Source organism: Daucus carota, chromosome 6, assembly GCF_001625215.2.
Source record: "Daucus carota subsp. sativus chromosome 6, DH1 v3.0, whole genome shotgun sequence".
In the NCBI taxonomy this organism is placed as follows: Eukaryota; Viridiplantae; Streptophyta; class Magnoliopsida; order Apiales; family Apiaceae; genus Daucus; species Daucus carota.
The window spans coordinates 24,153,178-24,167,036 of record NC_030386.2 but is presented as its reverse complement, the minus strand read 5'-3'; the positions used below and the strand labels follow the sequence as shown (position 1 = coordinate 24,167,036).

At 34.3% G+C, this 13,859-nt stretch overlaps 2 protein-coding genes across 3 annotated transcripts; both read right to left on the bottom strand.

The window, feature by feature from the left end:
* Window positions 1-1,308: 1,308 nt before the first annotated feature.
* LOC108225359 (myb-related protein 315) lies at window positions 1,309-2,571 on the bottom strand. Its single transcript, XM_017400202.2, has 3 exons — window positions 2,227-2,571; window positions 2,022-2,151; window positions 1,309-1,936 (listed from the first exon to the last, which is right to left on the bottom strand). Exons 1-3 carry the CDS (start codon window positions 2,357-2,359, stop codon window positions 1,495-1,497), a joined length of 705 nt encoding a protein of 234 aa, XP_017255691.1. The 5' UTR covers window positions 2,360-2,571; the 3' UTR covers window positions 1,309-1,494.
* Window positions 2,572-6,440: 3,869 nt separating this feature from the next.
* On the bottom strand, window positions 6,441-10,025 carry LOC108225107 (plant UBX domain-containing protein 1). Of its 2 annotated transcripts, none has more exons than XM_017399921.2 (7): window positions 9,869-10,025; window positions 8,896-8,992; window positions 8,733-8,804; window positions 8,004-8,071; window positions 7,798-7,927; window positions 7,567-7,671; window positions 6,441-6,757 (listed from the first exon to the last, which is right to left on the bottom strand). In XM_017399921.2, the coding sequence occupies exons 1-7, from the start codon at window positions 9,944-9,946 to the stop codon at window positions 6,552-6,554; spliced, it is 756 nt and encodes a 251-aa protein (XP_017255410.1). In that variant the 5' UTR covers window positions 9,947-10,025; the 3' UTR covers window positions 6,441-6,551. The 2 variants fall into 2 exon arrangements, with proteins under 2 accessions (XP_017255410.1, XP_017255411.1); XM_017399922.2 differs by having other exon boundaries at window positions 8,733-8,801.
* Between the last annotated feature and the right edge of the window lie 3,834 nt (window positions 10,026-13,859).

The following is a 13,859-nucleotide window of genomic DNA, read 5'->3' as shown; positions in this document are numbered from 1 at the left end:
TACAACGTTCAGTTCTATTAGATTAACGGTGCAGTTTGGCATGAACGTTTTCGATAAAATATTCATATCTATTTAATTTTTTAGAAAGAAATAATTTTAGCAATGTTTAACACTATTATAATCTTGACTGGTTTAACTTTGAAAAACTAACTATTAGACCGTTGTTAAAGATGCACATCTCGTTGGCCAAAGATGTAGAATACTCCCTCCGTCCCACCAGGTTCTTTACGTTACTTTTTGGCACGCACTTTAAGGATCCCATAAAGTATACTTACATTATATATTTATTTTTAAAAAAATCTTGAAAAAAAGTTTGACGTTTAAACATTTATTCAAAAAAAAAAAATTAAAAAAACATTATTGAACTATACTTTATAAGAGCCTCAAAATGCGTGCAAACAGTGAACGTAAACATCCTGGTGGGACGGAGGGAGTACAAGAGTGTATATACTGTATACATGACTGTAATATATTACAGAACTCAAACGTATATCAGTATTTATATTTTTTGTGACAGTTTATGTAGCTCTGTTTAGGGAGAGAGAATTGTGGACCGTTTGTGTAAAGAAGTATGAATTATAGGAAATTTCTCCCGCATTTCAGGTCGAAAGGAGGTTAAAGGGTCATGAGTATACTTTTATTTTTTAGTGAGTTCAATTTACATAAAATATATTAGGTATGAGATTTATTTTACACTAGACCTGAGACGTTTAAGATTATATAATATTAAAGTGTCTGTAAATTTTATACTAGTAAGGGTAATTTTCATGTGATGACAACATGACACATCTTACACTAATGAAGTAAAAGAAGTCAAATGTTTATTACTATGACCAATAATCGATTTAAGTTGAGAATATCTAAAATATTATGGTGTTGACAATCGACTTATTGTAATCCCTAGTCCAAGATTCCCAGTAAGTTGATAGACTCACAATAATAAGTAATGATGTCTGTATAATTAAAAAAATACCATTTGTCTTTTAACTTGTCTAAGCAAATTGCGCCGTAGATAACCTGTAACATCATTTTAGTTCAATAGGCTAGTGTATCATATTTTATTAAGATGAATATAATTTATAAGAACTGATGTACAATTCATTAAGATAATGTAGTAGTAATAACTTTCCTAAAAAAAAGAATTATTACAAAAGTTGTGAGAAAATATTATGTCATAGATTCGGTCAGCAGTTGGAAGTTGGTTTAATTTTTTTCTTAAATTGTGTACTTTTTTTGGCTAAAGTGGTTTTTGAAGGGGAAGTAATTTTGTCAAATTCATTTTAGTGCGTCTTCTTGAGAAGAAAAACAAGAAAAAATATAGATGCTTTTCCTATTAAACAAGAAAAAATCACAAGAATTTGGCAGACAAATATAGATGATACACAAATTTACAATTAAACAAGAAAAAATCAACTCATAGTTGCTTTTTCATGATCTTTTGATCCTGATACTTTGAAGAAATTGATAGTGTAAAAATGCCAACTATTTTTTGTATCAAACAATTGGTAATATGTGCGTAGGAAAAATGGAAGAACAAAAGGCATCCCATGAAAGCATTGAATCTGCACTATCAACCCATTGCTGCACAGAATCTTCTTGAATATGTAAAGATTCTCCCATTGATGGATTCACAGAATCTTCCAAAGAAAATGAAGTGCTGTAAGAACCTGAGGTGTCTATTGTTTCTTGGTTTAACCATAACTCCACGTCTAAAAGATTTAAGTATTCGTTTGCAGCATTGAAACTTTGGACATTTTTGTCTGTTAATGTTGTTTCTGAAGCCTGTTCTTGATCTTTCAGTACAGTGCTCTCGGTGTTCACTTGTGTTTTCTCCTCATCTTGGATGGTTTTTACTCGTTTTTTGATTCGTGTGTTCCAATGGTTCTTGATCTCATTATCAGTCCGGCCAGGAAAATGAGAGGCAATCTTAGACCATCTGCATTGGAGAAAATTAAATATGTCAAATGCATGAATCACAAAGGTTCTAAATATAATCCCAGTGATAATTAGTGCAGACATACCTGTTACCAAGGAGAGCATGGAGTTGTATTATTTGATTCTCCTCTGTTTCGGTAAACATGCCTCTTTTGAGATCAGGCCTCAAATAGTTAATCCATCTCAATCTGCAACTCTTCCCGCACCTCAACAGTCCTGCAGTATCAAGTAATTTATGTAAGGAAAGCCCGCTGAGAGAGACATAATTAATAACGACTTGGCAATTAGTACCTGCAAGCTTGGGCATTGTTCGCCAGCAGATGATGCCATTGTTGAGAATAAAGTTAATGAGTTTTCGATCTTCTTCACTACTCCATGGACCTCTCTTCAGGCCAACTTTATCACAGCAAGGCTGCCTTCCCATTTCTATGCGCAAGTAGTAAACTCTTCAGTAGATAGCAGAGGAGAAATGGATACAATCACTGTCGGAATTGGTCTTTATAGTTGAAACAAAGACATGTACCAGATCATTAACAATATCAACTAGGCATGTTGTTTAATGGGGAACTCATAACTGGACGACAATTTTAATAATTCAAGAATTTGTTTTATTTAGTACTGGTCTAAAGGACACGGGATGGGTTTGCAATCGTTAATTGCAAACAGCTTGCTTAGATAAATGGACAGTCTTTATAATAACTTATAACAGAGTCTGGATCCTGACAAGTGATTGTTTTACGGTAGTAATCTGTCTAGTGTTTTTTTTAAGCGTAAAAAAAATATAAAAACATAAAACATGTGCTTTTTTAGTGCATGCAGAGGGTCCAGCAGTCCATCCGTAATTTACATAATCATTCCAGTATTCTCCGTTTCATGATATTCTGTTGTGTAAAGATTATTGACAACAATCACTTGTTAGGACCGCCTCTCATCATAATAATAAGAGATTCTACAGGAAAAGAAGCAACAGACATGGTTGGTTCGTTTGTTTGACTAATTCTGTATTCTTCTGCTAAAAGTCTACCCTTTCAAAGTCTTTTTTATATTTAAAGATTAAAAAAAAATCATACTAATAAGATTCTTTTTGGCTCCTCCAGAGCTGGCCAGTTTTTCTTTAACTTAGCTTCTCCCACATAAGACTATAGGAATTTTATAATGAAATAGTTGATTATCGTTGAACTTGCCGATCTGTTGACTTGGTAATTTCATTTTGATAAGCTCTGAAATGTAAGTAACGAGGAACAAGATGACATGATGGTAAATAGAAAATACAAGAGATGTCGATCAACATAGCAAAGAAATATTTTTCAGCCGGACGAAATATCAGGCTCAGGCCAGCTTCCAGCAATCCAGCTCCAATAGAATGAAGGTTCAACAGGATGATGATAAGCAGAATATTATAACAATGCACAACAACTAGATTAAGAAAATCAACTGTAAATTTGACCACAAAGAGAATAATCTTAAGAGGTAAACAGTAAAGACAAAGGGACCGTTTATATAAACTTAAAAAAAGTGCTTCTTGTTTAAAGTAAAGAAACGGACTAGAAGTGAGAAGTAAATTAACACTTATAAGTGCTTTTTGACTAGAGGTAGAAGTCCTGAAATAAAAGATATCATTCTCGACTTCTTACAAATGTTTCTGGTTTTTTTACACAAAAGGGTCAAAAAAATTAGAAGCCGGCTTCTTAGCAAAAAAAGCAAGAAGTCTTGTTGCCCAGACAATCACAAAGAGTTGTTGTCATGTACTTTGTGGAACCAATATCAAATATTCTGAATGTTGTGTTCTGAGAAACAACCATTATTGAGTCTAACAATGATTGGTCACTACTCATTAGTACATGAATCCACCGTGCGTGCATGCATTTGAACTGTACATTAACAGAAAGAAGAGAAGTTCAAGGTGGGGTGTTTTTACAAACTCGAATCAGATTCTGCATATTGTTTATGTTTTTTTAATAATGTAGGTTCATAATTGTCAATCATTGTTGCGGTGCTAAGCATAGATTAGTGTCTTAACAGGAAGTCCCCCTTAAGGCCTTAACTAGTGTCAGCACTGACGGAACCAAGAATCAGAGAGAGCTGGATTTAGAAATGTGTATGTTGCTTTTTAAAAATTCTGAGTTTTCGAAGTTATAATAGGTTTCTTGTAGCTGTGCAAAAGGAACGTGCCCAGGACGAAAACTGTGTATACAAATAAATTTCACCTAGATCTTATTGTGAAATTCTTTTTCTTTGATTTAATTGTAAGTTAGCAATACTACGTTATTAGCAATAAAAATTGATCTCACAAACATGACAATGAAAACAAAACACGACTAATGCGAGAGCTGAAGATCCATGGGTCATATCCGCACTCTCAAAAACCCCAAGAATAGAAATGGACCGGCAGATGGGCTTTCAAAAATCCCAACAAATAAAAATGGACTATCTCAGTTGAAGACGACTTTCAAAAACCTCGACAAAACCGCTGAGGTATAAGTTTTAGAGCATCTCCAGACTCCCACAATATTCTTTATATTTGCTCTTAACTTATATTTTATTCATATCATTATATTTGCTCTTAACTTATATTTTATTCATATTTTGAATTCAAATATTTGTTATGTAATGACAGTCTAGTGTAAGAATTGGAGGAAATGATTATTTTATTAAGTTAAGAATCAACTAGTAGCTCTTAAATTAGAGGAGGGAGAAGAGTCTCTTAGAGCAAGTCCAATAGATTATCTATCCAATTACTTATAAATAATATAAATTAATGAGTGCTAGTGTGTCTTAGTGATTTAGGTAATTTATTTTTAGTGTCAACTCCAATAGTAATCCCTATATTTGTTCTCCTAAAATTATTTTAATAATAAATTTGAAAAAGAGAAGGGGAAAAGGAGAGAATAGACAAAGAAAGAAGGAAAGAGATGATTATTTTATTCATAAATATTAAATAGGTAATGGCTAGGGGTTATTTATAAATAGGTAATGGCTAGGAGAATTAAGGTTGTGCCAGTGATTTAGGATAACACTAGGATAGTGTAGGAGTGCATTTTTTTGACACATTACCTAAATGTGAGTTTAGGACATCATATGGGTAACCTATTGGACTTGCTCTTAGAGCATCTCCCGTGAGCTTCTGAAACAAGCTCCTAACTCCACATTTTAAGAGGATATGAAAAATTAGAACTAATGGGCTCCTAGTCAAGCTTCCTATCTCTCCTCTCTTTCAAAGACCATCTAGGTGCTCTTAACTTATTTTCATCGAATAAAATAATGACTTCCTTCTACTTCTATTCATGTCTTTCTAATTCTCTCCAACTTTTCTCTCCAATAATAATAAAATATGAATAAAGAGCAAGTATAAAAAGTAGGTGTTCTTAGAGCATCTTCAAGAGCCTCCTAGTTGGTTTTTAAATATAATATAAACAATGTGACTCTTAGCAATTTAGTACAAAGTTAAGAGGATAAACTCCAACAATATTCTCTATATCTCTTCTCTATTTCATATTTTATTACTATTGGGCTCCACTATAACAAAGTTAAGTGAAGATGAATTTGAGGGAAGAAATTTTTTATGGTAAAAAAATAAGTTAAGAGCTATGTGGTTGCTCTTAACTTTGAGGAGATAGAAGAGAGAAATAAAAAAACTCTTAGTGATTTAAAGAGCCACTAAGAATTTCTTGAAACTATGCGGGTGTTTGGGAACTTGACTTCTGGGCTTAAAAGCCCAGAAGCCCCCTGCCTCCTTTTTGTTGAACGTTTGGCAACTAGTTTAAAGCGCTTAAAAACAGGAAAATAAGTCTGGGAAAAAAGCGCCACAACCTGGCTTTTTTTGGATACTAGCTTATTTCAGCGCGGCTCCTTCTCTTTGTTTACTGCTATTGTTTTTGTTTCTTTTGTATTCCTACTGCTGCTTCGTGTTTTCTCAAATTTATTCATGTTATTCCTTAATTATATTTTTAATATAATCCTAAAAAAAAGATGAAACGTATGAGAGACAAAGCAAACAAAAAACGATTGTTATATAATATAAATATTAATCTAATCTCATATTTTCATCAACTTTTCTTGATTTATTTCGTAAATATTAAATAATTTTATTACAAAACTACGAAATTATACCAACTTATAAGTCAGGTTATCCAAACACTTAAAAATTTATAAGTCACGGTATCTAAACACTTACAATAGCTTATAAGTCCAAACTAGCTTCTCATTTTTAATCCACTTCTTTACTTTAAGCAATAAGTCACTTCTTTTAAGCTCAGTCAAACGGCCCCAATATTTTTCCTCAAATTTCAAGTTAAGAGCCTCTTGGAGATGTTCTGAGAGCCACTAAGAATTAAGAATTTCTTGGAGCTATATTTTTTCTCATCCCTCCTCATATTTTGATTTAAGAGCTAGTTTAGGATTCTCTTGGAGATGCACTTGAACCTCCATTTTTGGGCTATGTCCCACATAGAAGTCTCCTATTATGTAATTATCTACCAAGCAAAAGAAAATGAAAAGAAGAGGGCTATACAATCAAAATAACTGGATGATGAAGCTTTACTCTGTAAGCAGAACAACATTTAAGTTCACAAATTCCTTGCATAGCTAGCAATAGCTTGCAAAAAGATACCCAAATGTCACATTTTCAACCACTTTGGTTTCACTGCCTTCTTTTCTGTAGGCTTTTGATCTTGGACAGCTGCGGAGGGGTTTTCTGCAGCTGATTCTCTCATTGCCTCGGCCGGTTGGACACTCCCTGTTTGCTCAACTACAAGGTCCAAGCCTTTCAATGACATGATTTCATCAATAAGAAAGGGACCTGACGCGTCTGTTCCATCATGGCCTGCACAACAAGAAATGGTGCACAAACAGGCTGAGTCACATATAATCAGTAAAACCAGCTTGGAGTTATGAACCTTCACAAGTTTCAAACTCAGGAAGTAACAAGAATTTTATCAGTATTATTCAGCTGTTTCATGCTTGTATACAATCGAAGAGCTTGTTTACCCAGTACGCGTACATCAATGATCTGTATCATAGCGGATGGTAAAACTTAATTAAATGCAGAGGTATAAACATAAAGCCGAGGTAGCATGGATTTCTAATCTTCAGGGAACACTTAGACACCCATCAGTATTAAGCTTCCCTTGGACTATCCCCAAAGCAAGAGGGACAAAAGAATATCTATGATAAACCACCTTCTCTTTCCAAATAGTCTTACAGAAGAGCAAAGAATATTTCGTATAGTGCATTTGGAATATAGTGATTTTTTTACCAAAAATATAGGTAACCAGAAACATGCACAGATATAAATGGTCTCGTTAATACACCAAAAAGTTCTTAGAACAAAGACATGAGAACATGCTCATAAGTGTGCCTTAAAAATTGTTTTTGCTTAAAATAATGTTGGACAAAAAAATTTCAATAGACACACCAAGTCTCCACGAACAAAGATTTCATATTATATAAAACAACAATGTTCTATCTTTCTCTTACGAATATGATCTAGATCCAGACTAAAATAATATGGAATAATATCATTAAAGCAAGTTAACATGTGAAAAGCAAAAATTAACAAAAAAAACTGCATCACCCCCAATGAACACCTAACCAAATTTTAGGTTACAAGGTAATCACAAAATGCAAACCAACCTTTTGGCATATTTTCTGAAAAATAGACAATTGCACCAGGAACAAAACCAGCAGAGTAGAAGTCCTCTGACAAATCCTTTATTTGCTTCTTTGGAGGAGTGGTATCTGAAATATTCAACAATATGAGAATTTTTACCGAACTTTGTGCATGTTTAAATATCAACTAGGTAAGACTTTGAACAATTAGCATATAATAAACATTAGTATGAATTGTACAGATAGAAGACTTACATAAATAAAATGGCTGTTCTGGTCGAGCAAGCACTTTCATCAGAAGATCGAATAACCTTTGAACGGTCTCTGATGGATGGAATGTAGCTTCTAATGTGTTATTATCTGGAAATCGAACCCGAATTACAGCCTGCAGAACCATAAATGAACCATAAATGATCCATAAAGTAAAACATAATCCAGAAAAACTATGGTCTAATCATCACCTTGGTTATTCTTGATCTGCGAGCAGCCTGTTCTGATTCTCGGATTTTTCGAGTCTTCAGAAACTTATCTGAGCAAATCAATTTAATGTCATTATGAAAACATGGCTATACAGATAATCCACCTGAGATTTTTGTTGTGCATACTAATGTGTTTGGTTGGGGTGAATGAAAAGGAGGGAATGGAATGGGATTCGAACTATAATTTAGTTGAATGTATAATAATTTCATTACTTCCACCATTCCATTCCTATCGGCCTTAACGAGAGCTCAAACCCTCCATTTTGTGAAGGAATGACCCGTTCCTTATCATACCTATTTTCTACCCAAACCTTATCATACAAAATTTGCACTCACTCATTTTTTCCAAAATCATCCCTCATACATTCTATTATTTTCTTTTATTTATACTCATTCCATTCCATTCCATTCACCCCAACCAAACACAACATAAGTCCAGCAGAAATACTATGACTTGAACAGAATACAGTCATGCCTAACCAATTAGTACAAAATATGATGCTATAATGCTATATACATGATCAGCTGTTACTAGTTAAAATTATCTGCCCCTGTTGTCAGTCTAAAAAAATTCTCTCACCTTGTGAGCTTGACCATTCACTTTCTTTTTTTTAGATCCCTCCATAGAGAGGTGAACTCGATTTATATCAATCACACCATAAGATATTTACACATCCTATCCTAAGAAGATATGCTCATAATATGCAGTACCTTGCTTTTTTGTTGCCAATATGCGATAATAATCCTCTGGAGTAAATTCATAAAAATCATCTTGCTCATCTGCTGATGGAAGAGAGAGAATGAATTTCAATTATAATAAAAAAATTACTACTCTGAACTAACAGTACAAGTAATAAGGAAAAGCGAATTGTACCACTATTGGCAAAATCATTCTGTGTTTGAGAAGCAATAGACGTTTCAAAAACACGGATATCTCGTCCAAACTTCTCTTTTGCAGCTAAAAGCTTTGCCTAATTCACACATGAAAAAGAATCAAATAATTGAAAAGTTAACATAATGAGCCCATTGACATAAAGCACACTTTTAAACCTCGAGGAAGATAATTTACACTAATCTCAAGGCTGAACATATCTAGTTACTAAGGATGCTTTCCCACTTCAAACTCTCAACTTCAATGATGAAAAAAAGAAAATAGCTTCCGTGTTAATCTACAGTTTATTACTTCAAAATAGCTTTTCTGATCACCAAAAGAAGAACAGCAAACAAAAACTGCTAAAAGATTATTTTACTAATCAATAGAAGATATAATGACCAATATCACAGCAAATCAAATAATTTAAATGGACATAGGATCCTAAACATCCCCGACTAATGACCAATATCACAGCATCCTGCTTTTTAAACAGCGAGTAGGGTTTTGGCAAGAGCTTTTACCCCGATACTCATACACATGCCTCCGCTAAAAACTCGAACCCTCAATTCCTTGTTACCACGAGAAAAGAGGTATCCCCAATCAACTACGTAACATACCAGAAATTGCTAACACTATAATATACCAAAACAAGAAGCCCCAGAATGCCCAAGTGCAAGAATCCCTCTAAATTCACAAACAAAAGTGATCACCTTTTTCTCAATCATAATATAAAGAGTCAATATAACAACAAGAAATCACAAGAAGCTGCAACTAAAACGATACACATACATAATATCCCAGCAAGTAAATCAAATGACCCTTCTAATTTCACAAAAGGGTACAATAAACTTGGCAAGAATTCAAATAAAAACATCTTAACAACTATTTATACTACTTATATTAAACCCAAAAATCAAGAACCAAACCGACCCGACCCATCTGATATAACGAAGCACAGAGATACATGTGATACCTTGGATGATTCTGCGTCCAATGGATCCATGGTAGTGAACCTTCTTCGTTTGAAAGCAGATGGAGAATCAATTAACATTGAGCAGAGGAAGTAATGTTATGAATCACCCAAACACGGTCTTATTGATCCCACTTATTTTGTCGTCGGCTTGCCTATTTATAGGAGTTACCAACTGGGCTCAACAACTTTTATCTGGGCTAGTTTTGTATTGCGTCAACGGCTATAATTACCGTGGGCTGAGATGGCTACTTGGGCCTTAATTCAATCAACAAAACATTTCCTATCTATGGTAGGGGAGTAGGGGTGAGCAAAACCGAACCGGAACCGAAAAACCGAACCGAACCGAATTTACACGGTTCGGTTCGGTCCTAATTTTCTGAAAATTCGGTCCATTCGGTCCGGACCGAATAGACCGAAATAAAGTTCGGTCCGGTCCGGTCCGTAAAAAAATATTTCGGTCCGGACCGAATAGACCGAAATATATATGATTTTAATTAATATTTATATTATATATCTTATATGTTATAATTATAATATCTAATTTGTAAATTTAATTATATCTATGTTTAATGAATTGGGGGTGATTAATTAATATGAAAATTTTAAAATAAAAGATGAATTTTAGTTTTATTTATAATATAATTTTTTATTTTAAAAATAATTTCGGTTCTTTCGGTCCGGACCGAACCGAATTATTTTGGTTCGGTCCGGTCCGGTCCATTATAAAACTTCGGTCCGGTTCGGTCCGAAAAAAATTAAAACTTCGGTCCTCGGTCTATTCGGTTCGGTCCGGTTTTGGACCGGACCGACCGAATGCTCACCCCTATAGGGGAGAGCGGATGCGGGTTCGGTGCGGTTTTTGGATAAAACCGCACCCGGAACCGCATACCCTCGGTTTTTAAAATCAAAAATCTCAACCGCAACCTCATCGTCGGTTTCGGTTTCGGTTCGAAAACCTCGGATTCGGTTTCTATCGGTTCGGTTTCGGTTAAAAAACCGCATGAAAACAGAAGAATGAATTATTATACATGAAAAATTAAAATTTAATCAAAAATATACATCAATCCAAAATTTAAACAAGCCAAAAACATAAAAAATAGAAACATAAGTCTGGGTGAATATTAAGTCTAATCTACAGATAAACAAGAGGATTCAGCGTTCATGTTGCAACACTGCTATAAAGCTGCAAGTCTGCAACTATACCATGTAACGAAACAGATTTAAATTATTTGGTAACCATACAGAACTAAACCTAGATTTAATAGATAATAATTTCTCACTGGAACTAGGAGCTCAACAATTTAAGTTAACCCATTTTGCCGATTTGTGTAAACTGTCATAATAGGTTTGGCATCATAGGCTTCTAAAAATTCTGAAATTTGCAATCTGCATGGCACTAAATAAAAGTTTATTATTGAACGAAAATGGTACTAAAAGTAGATTAATTAGAACTAGTCATATACTTTTAAAGCTATTATAATAGCAAGTACACATCAAGTTCCAGAATATTAAATATATACATATAATATTATAAAATATATTTAAAAATCGGATCGGTTCGGTTTTTTGCGGATCGGTTTCTAGCTATAACCGGAACCGAATATTCGGTTTCGAGTTCGGTTTTCAGATTTTCGGTTCCGGTTTCGGTTCGGTTTTATACGGTTCGGTTATTAGCGGTTTTTAGCGGTTTCGGTTACGGTTTCGGATTTGTTCGGATTTTTGCTCACCCATAATCTATGGGCATCTCTATCTATCTTTGGAATAGGACTTTTTTATAAATATATAAATATAAATATATAAATAATCAAGTTTAAAGGAATTTTTGCAAAGTTTTTTTGCAAAAAAATAATTATTTTTTAAGATAAATTGTAAAAATACTATTTTTCTAAAAGTATTAAAAAAAATACAGTGGTTGTATATGCAATAATGCAACTGCTAGCAATCATGTGCAACCAAAAATGCTACTTTAAAAATAAAAACTGAAAATTATTTTTATTTGCATAATAATTATAACGGGTTGCAAGATAAAAAATAAATAGCTTGTGGGTCCAAACATTGCAACCTAAAAGCCAACTAAAACAAACTAATTCAGTTTAAAAGTAACTCAAAATTATTTATACTCCCAACACTAAAGGGACTGATATGGTTGCAGTTGGGATTAAGTGTTGTTGGCAAGGAGTTGGCTGAGTTTGGAGACGACTAAGGCGACGGTGGAGTCGGTGCTCGGCACTGAGGACCATGCCGGATTTGACGTAGTCGACGGTAGCGGCGAATTTTTTGAGGTCGTCTTAGGAGAGAGATGGGGAAGATTATAAAGGGGAATAATGGCCCTGATTAACGCAAATATTAGACTTAATGCCCCGAATAACTATTTTTGTAAAAATGGCCCTCAGTACCCATTTTGAGACGCAGGCGCAGTAGCGTTTTATTATTACACAAGACGCTACACGCATAAGCGTTGTTATAGTTCAAATAAAAATTAAAACGCTAAGTGAACTAGCGCTTTACCTTATTAGTATGTATAAACATTTGGGCCTTCTCCAACTCTTAACACCAGCTGAGTATTAACCCATTCCAACTGAATGTAAGTGAGGATTCCAAGTTCCAACTGATTCAAGCGCAATTCAACTGATCCGAGTGATACAATAGATTTTAATGTATCATTAATTAATGCGAGGCTGCCGGCCGAAGGCCCTAAAGACGAGAAACTGGCGGAATAAATTAATTTACAATCATTAACATTTAGGGTTTAGGTTTGGGTTGCAGAATGATTAATTCGTACTGTATATTAAATTGGCCGACGGTTAGGGTTTAGGATTGAGGGTGTAGGGCCGGTAGACCCTACTCCCTCGAGCCTAAACCCTAATTAATGCGAGGCTGCAGGGCTGAAGGCCCTAAAGCCGAGACGCCGGCGGAATAAATAAATTTACAATCGTTAACGTTTAGGGTTTAGGTTTGGGTTGCAGAATGATTAATTCGTACTGTATATTAAATGGCCGACGGTTAGGGTTTAGGATTGAGGGTGTATGGCCGGTAGGCCCTACTCCCTCGAGCCTAAACCCTAATTAATGCGAGGCTGCAGGGCCGAAGGCCCTAAAGTCGAGACGCCGGCGGAATAAATAAATTTACAATCGTTAACATTTAGGGTTTAGGTTTGGGTTGCAGAATGATTAATTCGTACTGTATATTAAATTGGTTGATGGTTAGGGTTTAGGATTGAGGGTGTAGGGCCGGTAGGCCCTACTCCCTCGAACCTAAACCATAATTAATGCGAGGCTGCAGGGCCGAAGGCCCTAAAGCCGAGACGTCGGCGGAATAAATTAATTTACAATCGTTAACATTTAGGGTTTAGGTTTGGCTTACAGAATAATTAGTTTGTACTTTAGTTTAAATTAAATTAATGCGAGACTTTAATTTAATTTAAACCATTTTATTTTTCATTCAAACAAATTAAAACAAAATACATTAGTGTTTTAATTCATTTAAAATTAGTGTTTTAATTTTATACTTTAGTTTAAATTAAATTAATGCGAGGCTTTAATTCATTTTAAACCATTTCAGTTTTCATTCAAACAAATTAAAAAAAAACAAAATTATTGTTTTAAGGCAAAACACTTCTGGCAATAGCGTTTTTTTTTATTTAATTAAGAATCAATAAAGATCAAGCATTGAACTTATAACAGTAAAGCAGTTTTGTTTGAATTGAGGGTGTATATTAAATGAAGACGCTTGTGGCATTAGCGTTTTGTGTATATTTATATGTTAAGACGCCAGTGCGTCTAACGTTTTAATGTTTTTTAAAAATAAAATTACGGAAGACGCTACACGATGTAGCGTTTTTGTTTTTTTTAAGAAAAACGCTACACGAGCAGCGTCTCCATTGGTTAGTGAGGGCCATCTTTTGGGTATTTTGATATTTGGGGCATTTCCACCCTAAATTTAGTTATTTAGGGCCCAAACCCCTATAAGGGTAGGGTTAAAAATGGGGCGG